Source organism: Coccinella septempunctata, chromosome 7 (assembly GCF_907165205.1).
Source record: "Coccinella septempunctata chromosome 7, icCocSept1.1, whole genome shotgun sequence".
NCBI lineage: Eukaryota > Metazoa > Arthropoda > Insecta > Coleoptera > Coccinellidae > Coccinella > Coccinella septempunctata.
The window spans coordinates 2,548,888-2,575,140 of record NC_058195.1 but is presented as its reverse complement, the minus strand read 5'-3'; the positions used below and the strand labels follow the sequence as shown (position 1 = coordinate 2,575,140).

Below are 26,253 nucleotides of genomic sequence, written 5' to 3'. Positions count from 1 at the left end.
GGAGCACCAGAGTGTCGTCATTTCATCGATTGTTGCTTTGTTTCTGGATCGTAAAAATGTACCCAAGTCTCATACATAGTAACAATTCGGTTTAAGAAGTCTACATCGTTTTCAAATCGAGCACAGATTGAACGTGATGCTTCTACCCTTTCACGCTTTTGGTCAACATTCAAACATTTGGGGATCCATTTTGCAGCAATTTTTTTCATGTCCAAATTGACGTGAACTATATGATGAACACGTTCGTATGAAATATTCAGTGCTTCAGATATCCGTTTTAGCCCAATTCGACGGTCTGATAAAATCATGTCATGAACTGCATCGATATTTTCGGGGACTGACACAGAAACTGGCCTTCCCGATCGGTCATCATCTTCAACTCTACTCTAGTATAGGCTAACTAGATATCAATATATCCTCGTATTCTGAAGAAAAAACTTTTCTAATGATAAAAAATCTCAAAATTTCATTGACCTCAGTGCAACCTTTCGGTCTTGACAAACTTTCAGCTGACCCTATCTTTTTCCGAGTGAAAATATTGAATTTCCTGTGAAACATCGAGAGTTAGACCAACAGAAACGAGTGATCCTGAAGCAGTTCTCAGGTTCGCCGGAAAAAATCAAGAATTCAAGGCGTTGCTTCAATGAATCGACAACACACAAGACCCATGAGTCCCTCATTCCCAATCAGTAAAGCTCGGCGGTCTGAAAAAACCGAACCACGCTCTTCACACAATCAAGTCTCGGACAAATCCCAATCCGACGTTTTTCTCAAGCGGGCCCCGTCCACCATCCGAACCCTCGTTAACCAACCACCTGACCGGTATACTTAATGGTCCTGCCGGTACTCCGAAACGGGGTAACCCACCAAATTCGACTCGTAATCGCCCCATAAGACGATAATTTAATTCTGACCTCGGGACCATATCGTTGTATGATGTCTTGTTCGCGATTTTTTTACTGCCGTAGCGCCGGGCGCAAACATCCTCGGCATCACGAAGAACAAGACCGTCCCGGTCATCTGTGGTCGCTCACAGAGCGCTGTCTCCGTCGGTGATCTCTCAGAAGCAGTTAATTAAAATTCGGGAATTCAGCTGTTAAATGTTATTATTTCAGGGAACTTGCAACTATGTGAACGATGCCGTGAACGTTCTGTGATCGAAACGTCTTGTGTATTCATGATTTCAGCTTTGATAAAAAGCGGCATGCCAACATGAAATCAATAATGAAATGAACGTCTCTTGCAGTGTTATTATGGGCTGAATAATAATTGAATCTCGCTTTGTTAACTAGAAGACCGTGCAGTACGCGGTACCGTCTCTATCTTCCTCTGCATCGAACCTGTTCTTCTTCTTTCCCGCCGGACGTGTGTTATCTGTGCGCCCGCGATCAGGGATATGATTCCAACATCATCATCGACGTCTAACGATGATTTCTTATAGCACGAAATCGAAGTGATTTATTCGTCAGGTTGGCGAATATAATTTAGGGCGTAAAAAAGGTACCGCCTTCATTTTCGTCGAGGTACGAGTTGTGCCGCTCTGTCAAGGTCGAGTAAAGAACGAAACCATGGGCATCTGCTCTTCCTGATTGTATTTGGAATGCTGATGGTTACTTTTGGAGTGGAACAGCTTTCTAGATAGAATCATAAGACATAACCTAACTAAAATTATTCGACAACTTAACCTAACCTAACCTAACCTAACCTAACCTAACCTAACTAAAATTATTCGACAACTTTTGAAAGCCTTTTACAAGCTTGCTGACAGGATGAAATTGGTGCTGAACGAGTTACCGACCGAGTCGAAAACCGTTCGAAACGCGTCTTCGGTAAATTGGCATACCCATGACCAAATCTGAGTGACGCATTTGTTTCTAACTCCTGCAACGCCATGCCAAGTCGATTGTTATTCCGTAAAATCTAACAGCTCGGTCGAGCAAACCGTCTCATTAGACAAAATGAGCGAACGGCCAGCGTCAACTGAAATATATACACGGTGGAAGTCACAAATCAGCATTAGTTTCAGTTAATGGTCAACGGGCACTTGTAACACGCAGAGAAAGTGGTTCGATTTACATCAAATAGCGGCATCTCATATGTTATAGATCCATCTATATTTCAATGGTGAGAAAGTAGAGCTGCGCTGAAGAGATAAGAGAGCAGCGGTGCGTATTTGGGCATGCGACAAGAGCCAGTGAATAGAAGTCGTTCAGCTTCCGGACTTGGAAAATATTTAATTAGCGGCTATTTGAGTTTCGGAACAAGGCGGCTTTGCTAAGCGGCCACCGGAAGATTTGAGGAATTATTGGTTGGATTTTATCGACCAGAATACGGGGTCGCCAAGGTTTTGAAAAATATAAGGGAAATCCCTTGCAAAAGTGCCCAAAATGGCATGGTACGTTATGAATTTTGGTGCTCAGCTGTATGAGAAGGCTCTCATACTCCCTTGCCTCCTCTGACGAGCCGCCCTAGTTGTCAAGGTCCTGAAGCGTTTCTCCCACAGATGTTCCATAAGAATCCAATCGCCTTCCATATATTCCCTCATCTAATCATAGATTTCCGAGCATAGATGCACTGGAAACCTTGAACGTCAATAAATCACAGATTCTTTCTCGTGATTGATATCGCTGGAGCCCAGATGGGAAGTAAGCGATTCCTCGAAAATCTCGAGAGATAGAGAAATGAACGAAAAGCTATCTAACATCGACTCCTACCATTTCAGACCGTGTTACAACAGGTCGTTAGATGAACATTCCTGGCACGAAATCAGACCGCTTGCCAACTAGGGTTCGAATAGGAGACATTCCTCTTCTAATTAAATTGAATTGTCCACATCTTCTCGCTCGTTCGAGATGCTGCTCACAGCCTGAGAGTACGGCCATAAGGCGGAAGGCAATCTTGCCAATGGTGAAATATCTCCGACCAATCAGTGGGTGGCAATGATAAAATTAAGTTGACTCAAATTGAGCGGTACCTTCTTAAGGGAAAAGGTAATCTGACTGGTGTTGCCCGTTTTGGAAAGGTATCTAGTTTCTCTGGAGAGAACGCTTTTAAGGCCTGAATTGTTAATTCGTACTTTGATTGAAGAGTTTTTATGCCAGCTGTGCTACATGTGTGGCGAAAACTCTATCACGAGTTCCTTAAAAATGGTGAAGAGTCAAGAAAATCTGTAGACTTCATATAAATCTCCTAGATCATCCCTTCATTCTCCTTAAACTTAGATTTTTTTTTATGTGAATATGAAGCTTCGTTAACTCCCTTTCTGACGCATTCAGTGTATGTACTTTGAAGTTAGTATAAGGAAATCCGGAGGGATGCATTTTCGACCCAGTATTTCTTCATAGAAAACTCCAGCATTTCAACGTCATTTTTAGTAAACATTGTGTATAAACACCACACTTCTCTTGTAGGACTGTGTACCTGCTACCTATAATCTGCAATGTCTGGTCCAAAATCTGTATCCTCTGTGTTTTAAAGCGGTTTTCACGTTGTTGACTTAACCTATCTGCAACTTTGGAATGCTCCGGCGCAGCCCATAAACAACTGAATTCGAATAGAAACGGAGTAAATGTCCAGAGAGACATTTTACTCTATTGCATCTAATTGGGTGGATTTGAATGCAGCGACGGCATGAAGACCGTTTCTTCGAGGATTCCAGATAAATGAGAAGATTACCATATAGAGCGCGCGCAGACAACAATCTGCGCCTTTCTGTTCACCAAATGTCATCCGGCACATGTGTGGGCGTAGAATCGAGGTCCGTGTTTTGTTACTTATCTAAAAATTGCCGGAGCGTGTGTACGGATAGTTCATGTGTGCAATTGTTTCCTCTATTTGCGGATTATTAATGGCGGACGTTTAATGGAAATCGAGAACGGTTCTGTGAGATATGTCTGGTCGGTGTAACAATGGAATGGGAGACGCCCAGTATTATCGGTCGGTTTGATATCTAGATGCTATAGAGATTCAGATAGGAAGGCATGGAAATGCTCAATCTGAAACCATCGATTGCAAACCATGGTCAATGATCAGTTGGTGCGTATTCTCACAGAGTTTTGGAGGAATAACGTCTTCAGATGAAATACGAAAGATGTTGATCACCAAGGATATTAAGCATATCTTCGTAAATCTGCTTACCTCTCAACCCTTTTAAATACAGGTACTTGATGATGGCTCGATAGCCCAGTTTTTCGATTTTCACAATTTCGGTGGACTTCTTTCTTTCAATTTATTGCGTTACTCTGACAACTCTAATGAGTTTCCTAAGTATCGCTTCCCATCATGGAAAATTCTTCTTCGGAGCCTATTTCTCTTCCCACTCACCTTGTTGAATGTCAAGCTCGGAGAATACCGCGCTCTAGTACTGGAACTAAACAGCCATATTGCCAGTAATCAGGTCACGATGACAGGAAACTGTCAACCAGTTGCAGCATCCGATACTCCATATAAGTAACCAGTTGAAAACCACAACGTACACTCCAATAGAAAAGTTAATAAGACGCTCCGTACAGAAGATTCATGGTGCATAGGTAATTATTTCCTGTTTTTAACTTGTCAACCTACTTCATCCAATTTTATTGTGGCAAAAATGGTCTGGCAGACCAATTATGTTAACCAGATGTCTCGGAAGTCACTGTTCTGCCCATTAAAGATGGAAATATAGTCTTTTCGTCGTTATGGGGGTATAAAATATGCACGGACGTATATACGAGTCTGTTGAAAGGTAATGGGTAACAGTTGGTGTATGAAAAAAGTCTTCTGAAATCGTAAATAACTGTGTTTACGCCGATTTCTCAGAAGATTTCTTGGGAAATCAACCGCGGGGAAATATGACTCGATTATTAACATATAAAGTCTCATCATGAGATGGTCCAAGGATCAGTGGTGTACTTGATCCATTTGCCCTCATAACAGGTTAACAAATCCCTGCAAGTTTCACAAAAATGAGTTATTTTCCCAAGGATTCACGAAATATTCTTACTTTCAGTGTTCAAATTAGAATTTTCTTCCATTTTTTTTAGCGCAAGATGAAACAGCCACCATTGCACAATTCCCATCGACTTATTCATACCCAACTACTTCCATGCCCATACAGATTGATAAAACGCAAACCTACACGTCTCATTAATATTAATAAATTCACCCAACGACGAAAATTAAGTATCACTTCTATGCAAAGCGCGGCTTGGCGTTGGTCAAAGTTCAGATGAAGATGAGACATCTGCGATGACGATGAACTAAACCTGACGGCACAAGTGAGCCATGCACGTGCCGTATAATTATTCAAATCCATTTATTGATGAGGCACCCGCGACAATTTGAATAATTACCAGCGGATTGTTCTGTGTGCACGCAGAGATTTATCTGCCATTGTTTGATGAGATGGAAATGTGTTGATTCTGGACATTGGAGCGAAAAGTTCTGGATGATACCTCACAGTTTCTAGAAAGGGATTTTGTACAAGAGTTACCAGATTCGAACATAACCCATTTAACCTTCGATCTCCACATAAACGAATAAATGAAGCCTCAAACTGAGTTTGATGATTCTTGATGGCTGATGGTGACTAGCTTCAAAACAGAGAGGACTTAATTGCCGAAACTTCACAAGCGAGTAAAGTGACGCAAAACGCATCTGATGTTGCATTTCCGAAGAGCTAGTTAAGATTCTTACATAGGTAATGAGTATACTAGAAATAGTTTGAAAAAACAAGGCATAAAACACAAAATTACAGAAAAACTAGCTAAATCTGTACACTACACATCTGTGGATCTTTTAAACAGAGTTCAATTCACCCATTTTAACCGTAGATTCTTGAGATCAAAACAAACTCTTTTTTCTTCTACCATTTTTTCCGGTTCAGCGCTGATAAAAAGATATATACTTCATTCAATTTTATTTTAGCAGTCGGTTGGCCATGGAAATTTGACACATTTCACTCTGTGTAGTACGAAAATGTGGGGTTATGAAGCTTGTCGAAACATTTTTGGGTTTTAAATCAACGCTATGTTGCCCGTTCTACGTAAAAGTTTCTGTTATTACGTATTTTATAACAATGTCGAATCTCTTCGGAAAATATGTGACGAACATAACTGAAGTTTATACAAACTGATTGAAGGCATACCAAATCCAGTTATTCACATGGAAAATACAAGTGATCAGTATAATATCATAATATGCACTAGCTTGAGGAGAGTTAATGTTCGTTATCTTCTTTGGCTAAAGTTTGAATAGGTTACATCAGTTGTAGATTTCAAATATATTAACCCGAAGATGAAATGCATGTGATGCAGTGGTTGGGAATGGGTATCGCTCGAAGGAATGAACAGAGAATTACAAGAATGTTAAATTCTTCAACAAAAATCATCTTGCATCAATATAAGTTAAAGGAATTGAAGGAAGTTTCAAGTCAAGATGAACTTCATCTTTGAACAAAAATTTCACATGAATAAACAATTAACAGGACAACTGGCGCGTATTTGTGGCTGTTCATCTTAATACATTGATATAATGATAATAATTAGGTATTTATTAGTACCTTAAGACATTTACATTGTATAGGACAAGTCAAATGAAAAATAGAAAAATCCATTTTAGGGAACTTATTCTCCGATGACATTTATCGAAAATCATTGTAGTAAACTTTTCGCATTAATTCACTCAAATATGAAATTCTTAAATGCCACCACTTTTTTGGGTCTCCCAATAGAAGGAAATTCTTTGTCATCCTCTTCATTCACAAACTTTCTGATTGTGGAAATATTCAGCTGAAATATAAGTCGTTCAGATTCAGATAAAACATTATATAAATTCTCTTACATTGAATATGTTCGCTACCGTCTGACGTATTGGATTTTAGAATATCAGGGTATAACTATTTGAATGAGCGGACCTGAATTCTAAATAGCACTTCCTGAAACCCTGTCTCTTTTTTCAATCACTTTTGGCTTTGGCATTTTCGTAATATTAGTTGATATAAGTTGTGGCAACGGAGTTATGACATTAACGACATTTCATGAGTGCCAACCTTACTCCGTTCTAGTTACAAAAACTTGAGAAAATTATTTCATGGCCAACCGACTGCTAAAATAAATCTGAATGAAGTATAGTCATTTTAAACTTTCATAATCAGCTGTGCCAGCCTAGGAAACACAAAATTACCTCCATAATAACTAGCCAAATCTGTGACACTACACATTTATGGATCTGAAATAGAGTTGTATTCAGCCAAAGTACACAATTTTCCAAATTTCACAGATACTTTTTAATTTTTGAATTACTCGAAAACGGCGCATTATACGAGAAAATATGAAGAATACTTTTATTTTACAAAACGTTCATATATTCAATAGATATCGTCCAACTTAGTGCAAGAGTTGGGTTCTTTGAATTTTTGGCATTTTTATGTTACGTAATGGTCATAATAAGAGTACTGGAAGACGTGGGTGATATTTGGTGTTCGAAAAGGATTCATCAAATAAATGAAAAACTATATTCCGAAACTCATTTAATTCGATCAAACCGTTTGTGAGATAGACCTAAAAATAACATTTTTTATGGTTTTTCAACAGCCTGTATCTTTTGAACCGAGCCGATTCGAAAAAAATGCTAAGGGAAAAAAGTGTTTCTTTTGACCTCAAGAATCTACTGTTAAAATATTCGTACGAGTCGAATACAGTTGTAGTAGGGATATCACATCGCACAAATATAAATTTAAAAGAAGAGATGTTAAAACTGATTCTTGTGTATACAATTTCCTCATTGGCTTCAAGAGATGCTCTCAAATAATTCCAGTGCAGCTCATCAACCTATCGATCTACAACCGTCGAAAGAGGCAATAAAAAAGAAACTAGCCGTCCCAATGCTCCAACCCGGACCGATCCAGATCTCAGGGGCCATAATTCAGAAAAGCGGCGTGAACAAACTTTATCTTTATCTCTGTCGTTAGCGCTATTTCTCAAAAAGGCAAGAGTGAAAGGCTCGTATGCACAGCCGCCTACGGATTTCTCGTCAAAAGGCACGTGGAATGAGCTCTATATAAGAGATGTCATTATTACAGTGATCGAAATCATACTTTATCGCATAATCGTTAGACTGGCGTGGCTTTCTTTGCCCGGAGTCAAATGTATTTGGACGAGCGGACCTCTACGAGGCACGAGTCGACGTCGGGGTATTTTTTGCCGCCAAAATGCACGAATTCCTCGGGCTGTACCTTGAATTATTCGATGTCATTACGAAACGACCGCAGCTCGGTCAGAATTCGGAGCATCCGGAGATTGCGTCTTTGACTCTGCAGCCAGGAGATCGAAACAGACCAGCTTCGAGAAGATGAGAGTTGATCTTACGGGAACAGTTCACGAAAATTTTCTAAATCATCGAAAATTGACCGATATTCTTCGTGGACTAGCTCGTCGATCACTGGGCCATTTCAAATCGCAATTATATATACAGATCTGCCAATTAAGAGCCGCTATTTGTGAAACTGCCGCACCCAATGAGGGCCTATAAATCTATTGACGATTACTTCTGACGTAAGTGTATCACTTTCTCGTTTTAATTGCCTATTCCGATGTTTATTAGATATTTTTACGGATCCTTGTATTTCGAGAGAGGAGACGCTCAAAATGGTTTAATGAGTATACTTGATAGTGCTTGGGCGTTGCTTATACCTGTATCGTTTCCTTGTTTTCAATTTCGCAAGGTTGTTTTGGATCGGATTCTTCTGAGAAGAAGAACATACTTTACTAACTTGTTATCAAGCCAAAAAAAGTGTAGGTATTTTCGGTGAAACCTAAAGTACAATAGTATTAGAAGATAGGGCATCCGATTGTGAAAAGTTTGACAAATACGTGGATGTATTGATATCTAGTTAGCCTAGACCAGTTCCACGCATAAGAGAAATATTGAGTTACCATAGCAACGAACAATAACTCATTAGAAGTGTCAGTGTGAAGTTTGAGGTCAAAAAAGTAAACCAGAGTTACGCAATAAATCAAAAGAGAGAAGATGTCCACCGCAATTGTGAAAATCGAAAAATTGGAGTATCGAGCCATCATCACGTACCGGTATTTAAAAGGGTTAAGAGGTAAGCAGATTTACGAAGGTCTGCTTAATACCCTTGGTGATCAATGTCCTTCTTATGCGTTCGTGAAAAATTGGACTGCAAGCTCCAAAAGAGGTAAATTTTCCATTGAAGATGATGACCGATCGGAAAGGCCAGTTTCTGTGTCAGTCCCCGAAAATTTCGATGAAGTTGACAGTTTCGATGACATGATTTTATCAGACCGTCGAATTGGGCTGAAACGGATATCTGAAGCACTGAATATTTCATCTGAACGCGTTTATCATATAGTTCACGTCAATTTGGACATGAGAAGAATTGCTGCAAAATGGATCCCCAAATGTTTGAATGTTGACTAGAAGCGTGCAAGGGTAGAAGCATCGCGTTCGATATGTGCCCGATTGTAGACGATGTAGACTTCTTAAACCGAATTGTTACTATGGATGAGACATGGGTACATTTCTAAGATCCAGAAACAAAGCAAAAATCGATGGAATGGCGACACTCTCCAAGACCTAAGAAGTTTCGTGTCCAAAAATCTGCTGGAAAAGTTCTTGCTTCAGTTTTTTGTGATTGCCATGGAGTAATCATGATTGATTTTTAGGATAAGTGTAGAACAATAACTGGAGATTACTATTCGACATTACTGACCACTCTACGGGAAAAAATTAGAGAGAAAAGACGTTGAAAGATATCCAAAGGTGTTTTGTTTGTGCAGGACCAAGCCCCTGCACAGAAATCTCATGTTGCCATTCAAAAACTTCGTGATTTAGGGTTTGAATTACTAGAACACCCTCCTTATTCAGATTTGGATCATCTCTTTCCTCAACTCAAAAAAAAGTTTAAAAGGTCGTAAATTTCCTTCAAACGCGAAGGTAATAGAAGCTGTGGAGTTCTGTTTTGCAGAGCTAGGTAGTGGGCTAAGATTTTTTCAATACATCCTCGTAAATGAATTACTGTCAGTAATCAAACACTTGGGAAGAATAAATCCAGTTTGGTTCAGAACACATCAACACTAAACACTAAAAAATTCCAATCCGAATAGTTGAAAACCTGCTCTCTTATGTTATTCCTATCAACAACCATTTAAGCTATCAGCATACAAACCTCAATTTCCATATTGGCTCATAAAAAAACCGCTGAATGATATCCAACACCTAATTAAGCAGAAGCTACAACCCAAAGGTGTTCAACGACCAGATACATCAGTCAAACATTCCAAGATGCCGACAATGTACCATCCATGAATCCAAGAATGTCACAGTATACGTACATATGACTGTTTAGACATATAAAAGCGTTGTACCGAAGACTTGGAGTGTTGTTATCTCCCGACATTATGTCCTTCTTGTCACGTAAAAGAGATATTTTCGAGCCATGACGTTTTATTTTATCCCTATGCCGACTTCCAGCTCTTCTGATAAGGTTCTTATGGGAATAACAATTGTGAAGATAATGTTTTATTGTCTTTTTGTCTTAGTTTTCACCGCGGCAATGTCTGTGAACGTATTAAGAAGTGGATTAACATAGAAATAGCTCAATTTCTCGAGTGATCGTGAAATAAATAAATTTCCACACGGAGAGTGTCGTGAATTCTTGTCGATTCCCACCACAAGTGGTAGAAGAAGAAGAGAAGCTGATCTGGGGTTTTTCGTGTTCTTAGGTTACAGTTTCATACCTCTCGCGTCATAATCCCTACTTTTCAATTGGCATAACTGCCATATTTCTAAAATTTTCGATTTGATCATTTCCAGAACCAAAAAAATCTATAAATTCCCCTTGATACTTCATGTTGGGCAGCCTATGTTTAGCAATTGTTGTTGATGTTCGGTATATTCAACATAAATGGTCCAATATTATACTCGGGCTTGTCCATCCTCAAACTAACCAGAGGTTAATAAAGCAATTTCCGCTAACACATCCATACCCATACCGTCATTGTCTCTCACTACCATCCATGTCATATTTCAGCACCACAAGGCAAACAGCGTTCCTACAGGTACCTCACAATACCGCAATGTATGATATTAGCCAGTTAATAATTCATCGACATTACACGGTTACATTGTTCTATGACTCTGACCGGTCACAGAACTCTTCAATTAAGTAGAAGCTGTAATTACGAATGCCAGGAGGCATCGGTACTTTATTATTGCCTGGATGGGCTGATTTGTGAGTGAAGTGGTCGGTGCTGTGATAAGAAAGACGCTTACTGTTGCGTCCGACGATGTACTTCCCCTACTCACTCGGGGTCATAGAATAAAGATGTAATTTACGATTCTTCTTCTATCGATTGGACTGGTAGATAAGGAGCCCAGGTGTGTGTGGTGATTGCTTGGTCGTAATGGCAGTATCTTCCACATTTCTGCACAAAATGAAGTGAAAGGTTGGCGATGGTCCAATAGAAGAAGAGAGAGGGAAAATAACCAATATTATCCACTGTTCATGAGTTAGTTTGATTACCAAGTAATAACACAAAAAATATTCAGAACAATCCAAAACTATTGGCTTGTTTCAACATCAATTACAAATGTGTCTGTCCAACCTAACCTCTATCTTTGACAACTAACTAACCTATATATCACAGACGGACGCCATTCATTATTCGCGATATAAATGTCAGTAAACCACAGAAGTAATCCATTATACCGTCGCGTTTGGGCAATATTGCCGAAACGAGACTAGGAAAAAGTCAGATCGAAGCAAGGTACGATGTCTAATAACGAAAATAATGGCCGCGGGGAACGATAAAAAGGCCGAAACAATGCGTGCCTAATGGGTAAAGATGCCAGTACGAGATAGAGGACGCGAGCCTTGTTATTAATTAGTAACAATGAAAAAGAAGGCTATTTATTGAAGGAAAGCGGCTCGGCGGAGGTTTTGTGATACGCCTACCACGATCCACGTACGATCTCATGAATTGAGGCAGATTTTCGAACGAGTAAGCCGCCCGAAGTCAGATGGGTTTGACTAATTGCAGTCGATTTATTATCTTGCAGATGAAGTGTGTTTTGTCTTCGGGGATTGATGGTTGTTACGCAAGGTTATTGTGATCTTTCTTTGATTATTTTCGGCTTCTATGACTGGCAGACGAGGTTCCTTTGCGATGCCGAAATATTTGTTATGACTGTTTAGTATCTAGTACCAAATACTTCCAGTGAAACGCTCATGACGAATATACTGTACAGAAATATCGAAAAATATGGAAGATGATCGTTTTTTATGGAAATAAATACTTCTGCAGAAGACGTGATTTAAAAACTTCCATCAAACAAAATCTTCTCGAGATATGAACGATAAAAGGCATAATAACACTATAATAAACTGAATAACAAAAGCCATAACTGTCAGTATAAAAATAAATGGCTATCAAAGAAGTTCGATGTGTCTCCCTAAAGAATATCTTTGGTTAATTACTCGAAAATCATGAAAAAATCCTTGAAGAATCACTGTCTCAGGCTTTAGAAATCAATAACACAGCAACACTTTAAACTTCTGAAGTTAGTCGCAAATAGCAGTTCGAGAATTCGAGAGAGAAAGAGAAATCTAGAAATTAAGTAATATCTGGAATCACTATAGGGTGAAGTTTACCTTCACCCACCTGAAGATACTATTGCAAGAGCGAAACACGTGTCGGGGGTTCAAAAACTCATTTTGTGAATATCGTATGATCTGTTTCAAGTTAAATTCTCATGATTGTTGTGCGTGAAACACCAGATATATCGAACAATTTCCTAGTACTCAAGGACGAATCCATTGCTACATGACCTAAGACAGCCACGTCCCTCGCTTCGTCTCTTTCATGCACTATATCGACCCGGGTCGTTTTTATTTATATTATCATTATCATTTATTTTCATTTCACGAATATGCCATTAGATTTTTCCTAGGATTAGTAGGTATTTTAGGAAATAACTCACTTTTAGGGAAAAATTTCGAAAAAATTGGTCGACTTTGAGGAGCTGTAGCAGCCAGAAAAGAGGCACTAGACATATGCTGATTTTTTCGGTGATAGGTTGATCCTTTGCGAATGATAAAATCGAACTTTCATCCTTCTAGCGCAAACAATTCAGATTTCATGATTTTTTCCGCGAAGGTCCAAAATTTCGAATTTCTATCGACTATAACTTGAAAAATTAATTTTTAAAAAAATATCTGTTTAAATATTCGTTATCTACGCTCTCGAATTAATCGACAGTATAAATTTGGTTTCGATCGAAGGCAAAAAATATTTTTTTAAAAAATCGCAATTTTTTCCTTACATATGTATGGAAATTTTCTCGAAAAATCAATTTTCCCCGATCGCCATCAAAATTGAACCACTGACTAAATCGAGGGCGTAGATTACGAATATAGAAGCAGAATTTTGGTGAATACTTTATTTTTCAAGTTATGGTCGATGGAATATTTGAAATTTTTGACCTTCGCTGAAAAAAAAATTTCGAATTTTCCATCAACTATAACTTGAAAACTAATCCTTTCAGCGAAATTCTGTTTGCATATTCGTGATCTACGCCCTCGATTCAGTGAATAAACAAGTTTTGGTGGAAATTGGGAAGATCAAAAAATTTTCAAATTTTTCCATACATATGCATGGAAAAATTGCGATTTTTACGAAAAATATTTTTGGTCTCCGATCGAAATCAAATTTATACTGTCGACTAATTCGAGGGCGTAGATAACGAATATGCAAACAGATATTTTTTAAAAAATTTATTTTTCGAGTTATGGTCTATGAAAGATTGGAAAACTTGGACCTTCGCGGAAAAAATCATGAAATCTAAACTGTTCGCGGTAGATGAATGAAAATTGGAATTTTCTATTCTTAAAAGTTCTATCTATCCCGAAAAAAATCAGCATATGTCCAGTTCTCTTTTTCTGGCAGCTACAGTTCCTCAAAGTTGACCTATGATTGATCCATTACTACATGACCTAAGAGAGCCACGTCACTCGCTTCGTCTCCTTCATGCACCCTCTTTCTGTTCCCAACTGACGCAGTAGCGTCAAATTTTCATTTTCAAGTCGGATAATCGGATTGTTAAGTTTTCCTTGGACTACACTGTATAATAACTTGTTCTCGACCGCTTCATCGCCGGTAATATATTCATTACAAGCGGCCACAATGGCGACAAATCCCTCTCTCAGCCCGACCAACTACATCACACCATTTTTCAAGCTATCGGCGTCGCCTAGCGCAAAACACCGAAACAATCAAGACCAATCGACGCATTCGTAGAAAAACAGTTTTCTTACGGCCGTATCGGGGTACATCGTACGGCTATTAGCATGTTAGTTCTATTTAGCGTGTTATCTACGGATCGGAGAGCAGAGCTACGTGCTCCTAACGGAATATGGACAATTTGTCCATGTAGGTCTGGCCTGGTCACGACTTCTCTATCGGCCGTCCGAGCCACCAGCGCTGGGTGTGGGTGCCTGACAGGACAATTTATCCGCTACTTCCGCGTATAGATCGGCTTTCGCATTGCAACTGGAGCTCAACGCTTGACCGACGACGCGGACGGGATGAGGTGTCGAAGAACCTATGCTGGTTTTTGCCCTCTTTCGAGGACCGACGTGAAAAGCGTTGCATGTCGTTCCAAACGGAGCTGGCCACGTTTATCGCCGGATTCGACTCCGTTGGATTTTTTCTGTGGAATCTGCATGCGGAGCCGTCTTATCAAGTTAATTCAGTCATTGCTGAATCTCGTTACCGAGAATAAATCTACGAAAAGACTACTTACTTATTTACTTAGGGCTACTTACGACTGTTTGCCCTCCTGTGACTGAAGAGACCCAACAGTGACCCACAAATCCTTTCACACTCCGGGCATGGATAGTCACCAACCAGATCTGGCCGCCGCTGTATTCTTCTCGAGTCTCCATTATAACTGTGTACCAAAGACCTCCACTGTGACCTGTCTAACGCTAGTTGTTCCCTGTTATGATTGGCATCAACTGATTTTAGGGATTGATGCAGTTTATCCTTGAACCGCTTATACTGGCCTTCTGGTTTCCGAGCTCCCTCTGTGAATTCGCCGTACAGAGCTATTCTGGGTAGTCTTGTGTCTTGCATCCTCAGAATGTGGCCGCTCCATCTGAGTCGGGCTCTCGTTACTTGAGTCTCAATTGTTGTACAACTCGCGCGCTGCAAGACTTCTGCATTCGAGACTTTGTGGAACCATCTGATGTGCATTATTTGTCTTAGATGACGTTGTTGCGTTTGTTCAAGCTGTTTAATGTGTCGCCTGTAGGGCGTCCAGCTTTCGCTTCCGTAAAGAAGCTTTGGGATGACCACTGCTTTGTAAACAGCTCTCATCAAGTTAGGGGTTATCCAGTGCGGAGAAAATGTATTTAAATCCTTACATAAGTCTGCGTCTGTATGTTTTATGTGTGTGTAACGCTCCCTATGGTACATACGCTGAAGGAGGCAATTTTGAAGTGACCAAAGCTGAGGCAAAAACTATTGGGAGATGTTGGCATTCTGTTCACATAGTGAGAACCATTCATAAATTTCAGGATGGTTTTAGGCCTGTACATACAGTTTCCGAATCTGTTTTGAATTGAGTTGTGAATTTTAGGTCAATCTGACATATATACGGGGTGAGTCTTTGACTCGTACAAATATTTTAACAGTAGATACTTAGGGTCAAAAGAAACACTTTCTTCCCTTAGCATTTCTTCCGAATCGGCACGGTTTGAAAAATACAGGCTGTTAAAACCATAAAAAATGTTACTTTTAGTTCTATCTCACAAGCAGTTTTATCGAATGAAATGAATTTCGGAATAGAGCTTTTAATTTATTTCATGAATATTTTTCAAACACAAGATATCACCTACGTCTACCAGTTTTCTCATTATAACCATTACGTACTATAAAAATACCGAAAATTGCCGATGTAACCAAGAGCAGTGTAAGTTTCTAGACGTCTCTCTACCAGATTGAAGGTTCAGATAAGAATAAGGACTATCGTAATGAAAAACATCAACCAAATAATAAATAAAAGGCGCGGAATATAAAGAGAGAACCATTAATCAAGTGAGGAAAGAAACAAACAGACTCTTCAACTTTTTTTATGTCAATAGGGAAATTAAGTTCCGTTTCTTCCTTCGCAAAAACCGAGCAATTCTTTGGTCCTTCATCAAGTCGATCACGAAGAAATGTAAAATGCAGATTGGTACTCTGGAAAAATTGCTCGGTAAAAATACCTGTACTAATTCCAAATCTCGTACACATGGTGCGTGGGCTCTGCTAACCGGTAAAAGCAAGCGGTTAGACAGTTCAACTAATGTTTTTAATGTCTTCGGTTGCTTGTTGTTTTTATTCCTCTAGAATTAATGGAAGTTTGCCGCTTTATCGACCGTTGAGATCTCCGGGTATTAGCTCTATTGTTCGTTGGCGCATTTTTCACGCAATCCGTTTCTCTGGCTAGAATTGCGTGTGCTTTTGGTTCGGATACATCCTTCCTCTAATCATTCATATTGGTCAACACAAGATATCATAAGTATCCAAATAGGCAACGGAATTCTAAGGTTATCTTCTGTCTGTCTTATCTTCTATGGCTGATTAAAAGCTGAAGTTTCAGCACCAGTGAGTAAATTTGCAAACACGACAACATTTAACGTCTAGTTCTCCCAGGTATGATTATCCCAAAAAAATCGTGGTCACCTTTAAACAGCGGAGCCATCTTCTATCTACGGATCAAACCATATGAAGAAATATCAATAAAACTACTCCAATACATAAATTGCCAAGCTCGAAACAATCCATCAGGTAGGGAGATTGTAGTCCGATACCAGCAAGACGTGAAGCAACGTAGCTCATCGTAGCGACAGCGAAAAAATGCGCTAAACTAGATAAATGAAACTGATATAATCCAGTTATCCATCATTTACGTACAAGGAAGTCTCCGGTCAGGCTGGCCGTTGAAAAAAATGAAGTGGGGAAAATTGATACGACAAAAGAGTTGCAAAAAGCTGGACGGACAGATCTCGGAGCGCATCAAATCGAACTGCAAATTAACGATTCGAACGTGTTTCAGGATGTTTTCCTACATAACCGTTTCCAGATAATTAAATTCTGAACGTCTGCTATCTTTTTGCCGGCCGACTTATACATAACTTTGATAACAATATCGTAAAGAAGATCATAAGAGATCGTTTGTAATCTGTGATTGAAGCTGGTTCTGGCTGTGAGGTTTTTCTATGGTTATTGGCGATGGGACGCTCGAGATAGCTATGAATAGCGCCTTCATCCTCTGGTGATCTTGACTCAGCGGTTCTGAAACATTCGAACGGAGTTCTTCTTCTTCAGAACAGTATGGGTTATGCTCATCGTTGTCAGAAAGAATTATATTTGATAACCCTTTTTCGAGAGACACTTACCAGTGACGAAATGGCCAAGAAAAAAAGCCTAGAAAAACCTCCAGTAAGATGCTGGTCAGAAAGAAAGACTGAGAGGTTGGAACTCCCATTGCAACTTTGATTTTCACGAGAATTTTCTAAGACCAAGGATCTAGCCTCCTAGATACTGGAGTTCATAACAACTCTAGTGGATTTGGAGAGCCAATTATGGTACCAAAACAGCTCAGATGTGGAGGCCACAATGCAGCTCTGGACACTTGCATACCACGTATTCAGCTGTTCCTGTTTCTGATCCACAGAGCCTACAAATCTCATCTGCTGACTCTCTCCCATACAGGTGACAGTGGCCTGTCAGCAGTCCCAACATTACCCGAAGCTCAGCTCGTGACAGCTTTAGCAGTTTTCTGGTGTAGGTCAGTGAAATCATCAAAAATAACTTTGACTGAGTAAATCCAGGAGTGTTTCTCCAGAGGGTTATTCTGTTGCACATTGTTGCACTTATATTGGTATTTACTAAGCCCACAGAAAGGCTCAGGTCCAGCAGATGTCAACCTTGATGTTTTTTAGCCAGTTCATCGGCTTTCTGATTTCCCTCAACACCACAATGCCCTGATCCCCATGGCAGAGTCACTTTGTTTTCTCTGGCCAGTTGTTTTATGGTATTGAGGCGCCCATGTCAGCAGAGATCTCTGGCTGTGTGATTCCAGGGACCTCAGCGAGGCCTGGATGTCCGTGGTGATATAGATATGCGCCCATTTGAGGTTCCATTTAAGACATCCCTGAGCGCATACGTAAACAACCAGTGTCTCGGTCTGTAAAATAGAGGGTTCACTTCCCAGGGCTTTAGATATGCTCAGTTTAGGTCCGATGGTTTTGCCAAGAGGTTTAAGTCCAATTGATTAAATATCCTCATATGTCCAACCCAGTTTCCAGCATTCCATGGATATTTTTATTGCTTCTAGTAGGCTTCATTTGCTCACATGTAGGTGTAGGAGAGGCAGATCAGGTACAAGTACAAACTCTCAGAATAGTCTTCAACAGACTGAACTGGGATGTTGTGACTCTTCCAGAACGTTGTTTTTCAGCCAGTCAGCGAAAAACCTCTGTCAAATCCATCATCAAACGATGAATGGTGAACGGAGGTCACTGAAACAAAACCAGCGTGTTCCACGAAGTAATGCAAACCAAAACAGTTGGTACCTTTGCCAGTTCCGCCAACTGCGCGATCTCGAACCTCATCAAAGGCGCAAAACCGCAAAATTCCTTCCGACAAATTAACAACCTCCACCTACCTCGGTCGACACTGGGAAGAATTCAAACAGTTCTTCCCCGGTGCGCGAGAAACTTACGGCGTCCCTGTCCTATTCCGTACCGCTGGGACTCTGAAAAAATGACAATTAGAAGGCGTAACATTGGTTATTGGTTCTTCTCAAGATTTACAAGTTCGATGCCGAGCCAGGAATGGACACGATGGGTTGTTGGATGTTCTTTTACGGTTAGCACGTCAATTAGAGGATATAATCTACGATTCCACACGTTTCACCGTGTATACGCGACGGTATTCGGAGCGGACATGAAATTAGAATGGAGGTTTCGTTGGGGAAAATATAGATTATGCCATTTGTTAGGAATCCCTGGATAAGTGGGTTTGGATGTGAAAAATTATATCTTATTCTTCGTTGATGGCTCTCAGCTAGTCAAATATGTTATGCTTAACACTGAATTGCACTAGATAAGTAAAAACGTTGAACGTTCATTAGTAGAAACTGTTTCACGATATCTTTTGTCTTGAAGATATAAGAAAATTTTGCGCCATAACTTCTTTACTCTCAACATGTCTTATAATGTCTGGTTTCTTGTTTCAGGTCCCCCATTTGGAACTCCCATGAGTTTGGTGGAAACGGGCCTTCCTTGGCTCAGATACCTCCCGCCTCTACCGATCACCCTACCCCTGACAATGAGAGAAAAAGATTCATCGCCGCGCAAGATGCTGGTTGCCTCCGGAGGCCACAGCTCCCCAAAGCAAGCAGCCACCTACCCTCTATCCGTCAGAGTTCCTCCAGGCGACGATATGCCCTTCGACCTCTCCAGAAACACCAGATCTCCAGGACCTCACATGTCCCCTGCCGGCAGACCGCCACCAGGTCCGCAAGAGAACGAAGAACAACCCCTGGACCTCCGGATGGACCACAAGAAATCCCTGCTGATGTCCAGGAGGCAGGTGGAGGACGAGAACAGAAATCTGATATCGCCCACACCTAGCGAGAACAGCATGAAAGATGAAATCGTTGTGGAAGACAGGAAGAGTCCAGTTCCCAACAATTTACCCAAACAGTTCTCCCCACAGATGTCTGGGTATCCAGCGATGCTGTTTCCTCCCCAGCCCATTCATCCCATGATGTTGGAGGCTATTTATCGGGTACAGGGTGGTGAGAAACTACCCCGCCTATCACTGCCGTATTCTAATTCGTCCCCAGGGTACCCACAGAGGTTTCCATTTCTAAGTCCAAACATGTTGAGTCCTCCTGTGAACCAAGTTCCTTTCGATCTGATGAGAAACGCCCCGCAACCACAAACTCCTAAAGTGTTCGATACCAATGGTGGTAAGCTCAAAGACAGATACGCTTGTAAGTTCTGCGGTAAGGTGTTTCCAAGATCGGCCAATCTCACTAGACATTTAAGAACCCACACTGGAGAACAGCCTTATAAATGTAGATATTGTGAGAGGTCATTCAGCATATCCAGCAATCTCCAAAGACATGTTAGGAATATCCACAATAAAGAAAAACCTTTCAAATGTCCCCTGTGCGAGAGATGCTTCGGACAACAGACGAACTTAGATAGACACCTGAAGAAACACGAAGCTGATGGTCCAACCATCCTAGACGAACGTAATATGCAGAGGAGGCAGTTGAATAGGAACCTAAGCGAGGAATCTTGCTTCGAAGAGATAAGATCCTTCATGGGAAAAGTGACGGATGGTAGGTTGCTCCAACATTTTCAACCAAACACCAAGTTGCCCAATTTCCCACTCAACCAATCACCAAAAGTCTTCAATGTTGCTGCCAATGGGTTTGAAGAAAACGCAACATCGCCCGATGAGACCAAAAGAGATTCATCGTATTTCTCCGATAAGGACAACTTCTCCTCCAGCTCTTCCACGGGATCAGAGTCTCCTTGTGCGAAAGAGGAGGAACAGACTGTGAAAAGTGACGATCGGAGTAGTGAAGAAAAGGATGAGAACTGCAATGATAAGAACAACAATACATGATGCAAGTGATCTGAATTGTGCCGTTTCTAGTGAGTTCCATCTAAAGCTCAGTCGGTGGATTTTATAATATTTATTTTTCTTCATATTGAAAGATAGATACTGATGATGAGCATTGACATTTAAATGTTGTTCAAGACATAGTCCTTCCTTTTAACCCAGATTACAGTGAGTTATGCTTCGGATCTGAGTCATTTCCTGCGAAAATGAAGAGTTATTGAAAACTGCCAAGGTTCTGGTAGATTGGACGTGAATCTTTTAAGAGCATCACGTCAATTCTAATAGCTTTTGAGTTATGTGTGATTCAATTACACTCAGATCTCGAGAATATCTTGAATTGCTCGGATATCATGCGTTTCCCATGGATATTTTGCCACGGATGTGAGGGAAAGTCATAAAATTGATTTATATCCTTGTTGTGAGAATGTCGTTGTGGGTTCTTATTGGTTATTAATGATTTTATAATGAATTTACTATGGGACATGTCGATGATTTATGGAAAAATGCAATTGTGGGTCGAAATTCAGAGCATGAAGTTCTAAAAAATTCCTGTTTGAACTGAAGTCGTTTGCTATTCGATTCAACTCAACGATCTGTCTGATTACGTCCTACCTAGATCATACCAATAGTCCCATTGGCTACTAGGCACTATTTGAAAACGAATTTCCAATTTTTGCATCAAAATTGATTGTAGGAACTCAAAACAATAACTGATTCAGTCAAGTATCAGAAGAGCAAACAAAAAAAACTTGCCTTAAACTGAAAAATTCATCAAACCATCCAGATATAAGCTTGATTTCTCATAAATGAAAATTTGGTGGACAAGACTCACAACTTTTGGAATAATCACAAAACTCCTGAACCACAACTCATGTGGAAGAGTGCACCTAATTGATTTCTATATCAATGGATGTAATGTGTCTGAAAATCCAATTTTTTAAGATCAATAATTGAAATTTGGGTGACCTTCCAGGATTACAGGCTGGCTCTACTAGATCGTTCCTCTACGTCACAACGTCAATAATTGGATCTCCAAAAATGAGGTCAACAGCACAAAAACTTCTACGCTTTTGCTACCATCAATAATGCCACACCAATTTTTTACCACGCTCGAATCTTCCGTACTCCAGATTCGTCATCTACAAGGTCCTCAACGATTTCAAACTTTTTTCCAAGTCGCCCATACCTTCAAAAAAACCCCACAAGGTGTTTGTGGCACGTTTCTAGCGAAAGTCGAAAATTTCAATTATGGTGTGCTTTGGCCCGAAACGGGAATTTATTTTCATGTAAAAAATAATGTAGATACGATTACATTTCGTCTATCTCATCTCTAACGCTCGCTTAAATTATATGGTAGTTTTTTTTCGGTTTTATTAGCCTTGATGAGACTTGAATGGTACTTGGGCTGAATCTGGTGGAGTTTTAATGTCCATTCCATAAGTTTCAATAAAATCTATTTAAGGGTTTCATCAAATCCCTCATATGAGCGTAATTTCCTGAAGGAAAACCTCTATCTGATGTAGTTTCGCAAATCGGAGATTTCCAGCATTACCATTGTATCCTCGAATTGATATAAAATTCACGTTTATGAAAGGAAACTGAACGAGAACTGGCAATAATTATAATTCATATGATTTGAACTCGATTTATTACATCCTTTGTTTATCCGCTTCATTAGCTCAATATAGAGGTCGCGTCCAGTCTCTTCAAGTGCAGTTTCACTTATAGAAGAAATTGTGCTTAATATGTTGGCTCGAATCGCAATTAAACGAGAAATTAACACACTTATGTGGAAATAATCCGTTTCCTGCGTTTTTTTGGAGAAATTCAGACAGCATTTTCCCACGAATCTTAACGTTACTCAAGAGCAATAAAAATTTGCATGAACATGATGTCAAAAGCATGATGTTTCGAAAGGAATGTCTGTCATTTTGGACTACTGAGTTTCTTGAAGCCATTCGACAATATGTTTCAGTTCTAGGACCAACCTCACCAAGATAATGATTCGAAATCCAAGAAAATACTGATAAGATTCAAGAAAAGTAGTTATCATTGAAAATTGACATCCATATGACCCAAAAATTGATCCAATCGACTCATCATGGCTTTGAATATCTTATTTAGGATTATTAACTTCTCGAGTTTAAAACAATGGACAGAGAGAGCAACTGCCACCAAACTCAGTTGTTCCCTCTCAACACCAGGAGTTTGTAACTCTCAGGTTACCCAATAATGAGCAACGAAAGCTGTTTTTTTCCTTATAGTGTATAAATGTTTCCCTACCAAATTTGTTGTTTGTGGTTTTTTAAACCTACATAAGCACATACTTCATACAATATTTACAAACGAAGCTTGGCCTTTAGAAATACTAACACACTTTCGACAATAGTATCTTAAACATTAGGTACCTGCATATGTCATCTCTCCGTTCTTCTCCTTTCTTCATCTTCATTCCATTTTGAACTCAATCTCTCTCCTCTTCTTGTCACACTTACTACCTCAATTCATTCTTAAATGGGTTTCTTTAAATCTACTCTTCATTTTTGCATTCTTCACTTCAACTTGTTCTTCTATTTCTATATCTATCCTTTTTTTCTCTTCTCTCTTCATTTCATTCTGCTCACCATCAACAGATGATCGAAATTCAAAAAAATTTGCATGAACATGATGTCAGAGGCATAATGTTTCGAAAGGAATGCCTGTCATTTTGGACTACTGAGTTTCTTGAAGCCATTTGACAATGTGTTTCAGTTCTTGGACCAACCTCGCCAAGATAATGATTCGAAATCCAAGAAAATACTGATTAGCTTCAAGAAAAGTAGTTATCATTGAAAATTGACATCCATATGACCCAAAAATTGATCCAATCGACTCATCATGGCTTTGAATATCTTATTTAGGATTATTAACTTCTCGAGTTTAAAACAATGGACAGAGAGGGCAACTGCCACCAATACTCAGTTGTTCCCTCTCAATATCAGGAATTTGTAAATCTCAGGTTACCCAATAATGAGCAAAGAAAGCTGTTTTTTTCCTTATAGTGTATAAATGTTTCCCTACCAAATTTGTTGTTTGTGGTTTTTTAAACCTACATAAGCACATACTTCATACAATATTTACAAACGAAGCTTGGCCTTTAGAAATACTAACACACTTTCGACAATAGTATCTTAAACATTAGGTACCTGCATATGTCATCTCTCCGTTCTTCTCCTTTCTTCATCTTCATTCCATTTTGAACTCAATCTCTCTCCTCTTCTTGTCACACTTACTACCTCAATTCATTCTTAAATGGGTTTCTTTAAATCTACTCTTCATTTTTGCATTCTTCACTTCAACTTGTTCTTCTATTTCTATATATATCCTTTTTTTTTTCTCTTCTCTCTTCATTTCATTCTGCTCACCATCAACAGATGATCGAAATTCAAAAAACTTTGCATGAACATGATGTCAGAGGCATAATGTTTCGAAAGGAATGCCTGTCATTTTGGACTACTGAGTTTCTTGAAGCCATTTGACAAAGTGTTCCAGTTCTTGGACCAACCTCACCAAGATAATGATTCGAAATCCAAGAAAATACTGATTAGCTTCAAGAAAAGTAGTTTTCACTGAAAATTGACATCCATATGACCTAAAAATTGATCCAATCGACTCATCATGGCTTTGAATATCTTATTCAGGACTATTAACTTCTCGAGTTTAAAGCAATGGACAGAGAAGGCAACTGCCACCAAACTAAGTTGTTCCCTCTCAACACCAGGAGTTTGTAAATCTCAGGTCACCCAATAATGAGCAATATAGTGTATAAATGTTTCCCTACCAAAGTGATTTGGTAAATTTTCATGTTTTTCAAGACTTTCAACAAGAATAACGGTATTTCTTCGAAGTAGCTTCTCGCCTAGTCTCTTCTACCTTTCTTCCTACATTTGCATACGTTTTCATATGGGAAACGCATTTCTAGCGGAAATAATTTCGCAGCTTTTCCCGAACGAATCCAACGTCGCAAAAATTCTCTCTTTGTGTAAGCCAGTCTCACACATATAACTTGCGTTCGCAAAAACCGAAAGCCATAACTCATACGTGGCAGTATATTGTGAGGAATATTTGATATCCGTTCCCAACGAAGATACAGATCTCTCTTCTAGCGGCACGGTGTCTAGGTCATAACTTGTCACGAGTAAAAAGCGGAACTTTGTATTTATACGCAATTACTTATACTTTATTAGGGTATAGTATGTGATGAAGTGTCGGTTGTAGGGACAGTCTGTGACGGACTGATCTCTGTATAGATGGATTAGGGCCCGTTTTGACGTGTTTATGGAGCTACAAAATCGAAATGCGTTTTTCAAGTTGTCTGAAGATGTGTCAGGATTTTCATTAGGAACTGGATTAATTAATGTTCTCCAGTTTTTCACGCCTGTTTGAAGGTAGAAAAAGTTGAAGTCTAGAAAAAGGTATGGTTGAAAGCCAAATCATAAATATTCTGTCTAGGGTAAATGCCAGAGTGAATAATCTTGATATTAGGTACAGGGTGAGTCCTTGACTCGTAGAAATATTTTAACGGTAGATTCTTGGGGTCAAAAGAACCACTTTTTTCCTATACCATTTTTTCCCATTCGGCCTTGATAAAAAGATATAGCCATTTTAAGTTTTCTCAATTAGTTAAGCCACCCCTGAAAAAGCAAAATTATTTTCAGAATAACTAGCTAAATCTGTGACACTACAAATCTGTGGATCTTTCAAACAGGGTTGTACTCAGCCAAAGTGCCCAATTTTCGAGATTTCACAGATACTTTTTTATTTTTGAACATCAATTCACTCGAAAACAGCGAATTATACGAGAAAATATGCAGAATACTTTTATTTCACAAAACGTTCAAATATTCATTAGATAGCGTCCAACTTAGCTTCAAGAGTTGGGTTCTTTGAATTTTTGGAATTTTTATGGTACGTAATGGTCCTATTCAGAAACCTGGAAGACGTGGGTCATATCTTGTGTTCGATAAAGATTCATCAAAGAAATTAAAAAGTATATTCCGATATTCATTTCATTCGATCAAACCGATTATGTGAAAAAACCAAAAATCACATTTTTATGGTTTTTCAACAGCCTGTATCTTTCAAACCGAGCCGATTTGGAAAAAATGGTAAGGGAAAAAAGTGTTTCTTCAGACCCCAAGAATCTACTGGTAAAATATTTGTACAAGTCGAAGATTCGCCCTGTATAATATCCAGATTTGTTAATTTGGCCTAAATTTTCATTCTAGGCCAGCTATTATACCAGGTGTTTTTAAAGGTGAAGCGTTTTCGACAGAAGGTAGAAGTCAACGAAATAAATCATTTAACCAAGAATTGTCCCTATAAAATATTCAAGATGGCTGAGCTACAACCCCTAGAATTTCGACAGAATTTCGAGTGAGAGACTGTGAAATGTGACTCCAGCATCGAAAAAACATACGGCTTGACAATGACTGGTTCAGTACTTCCAAGCTCTATATTGTAATCAGGGAATTTTCAGAATTTTCATGTTGTTGTTCCTAAAATGCCACAGTTATCTGAATTT

The 26,253-nt window shown here is 39.4% G+C and overlaps 1 protein-coding gene across 2 annotated transcripts in view; it reads left to right on the top strand.

The window, feature by feature from the left end:
- The window catches only part of LOC123317124 (histone-lysine N-methyltransferase PRDM16-like), a 62,016-nt gene extending 41,146 nt beyond the window's left edge, over positions 1–20,870 (top strand). For both annotated transcript variants that reach the window (XM_044903509.1, XM_044903508.1), the window contains one exon: positions 19,288–20,870. In XM_044903509.1, the coding sequence (XP_044759444.1) occupies positions 19,308–20,693 (1,386 nt within the window). In that variant the 5' untranslated portion in view covers positions 19,288–19,307 and the 3' untranslated portion in view covers positions 20,694–20,870. The remainder of the gene's footprint in view (positions 1–19,287) is intronic.
- Positions 20,871–26,253: the final 5,383 nt, after the last annotated feature.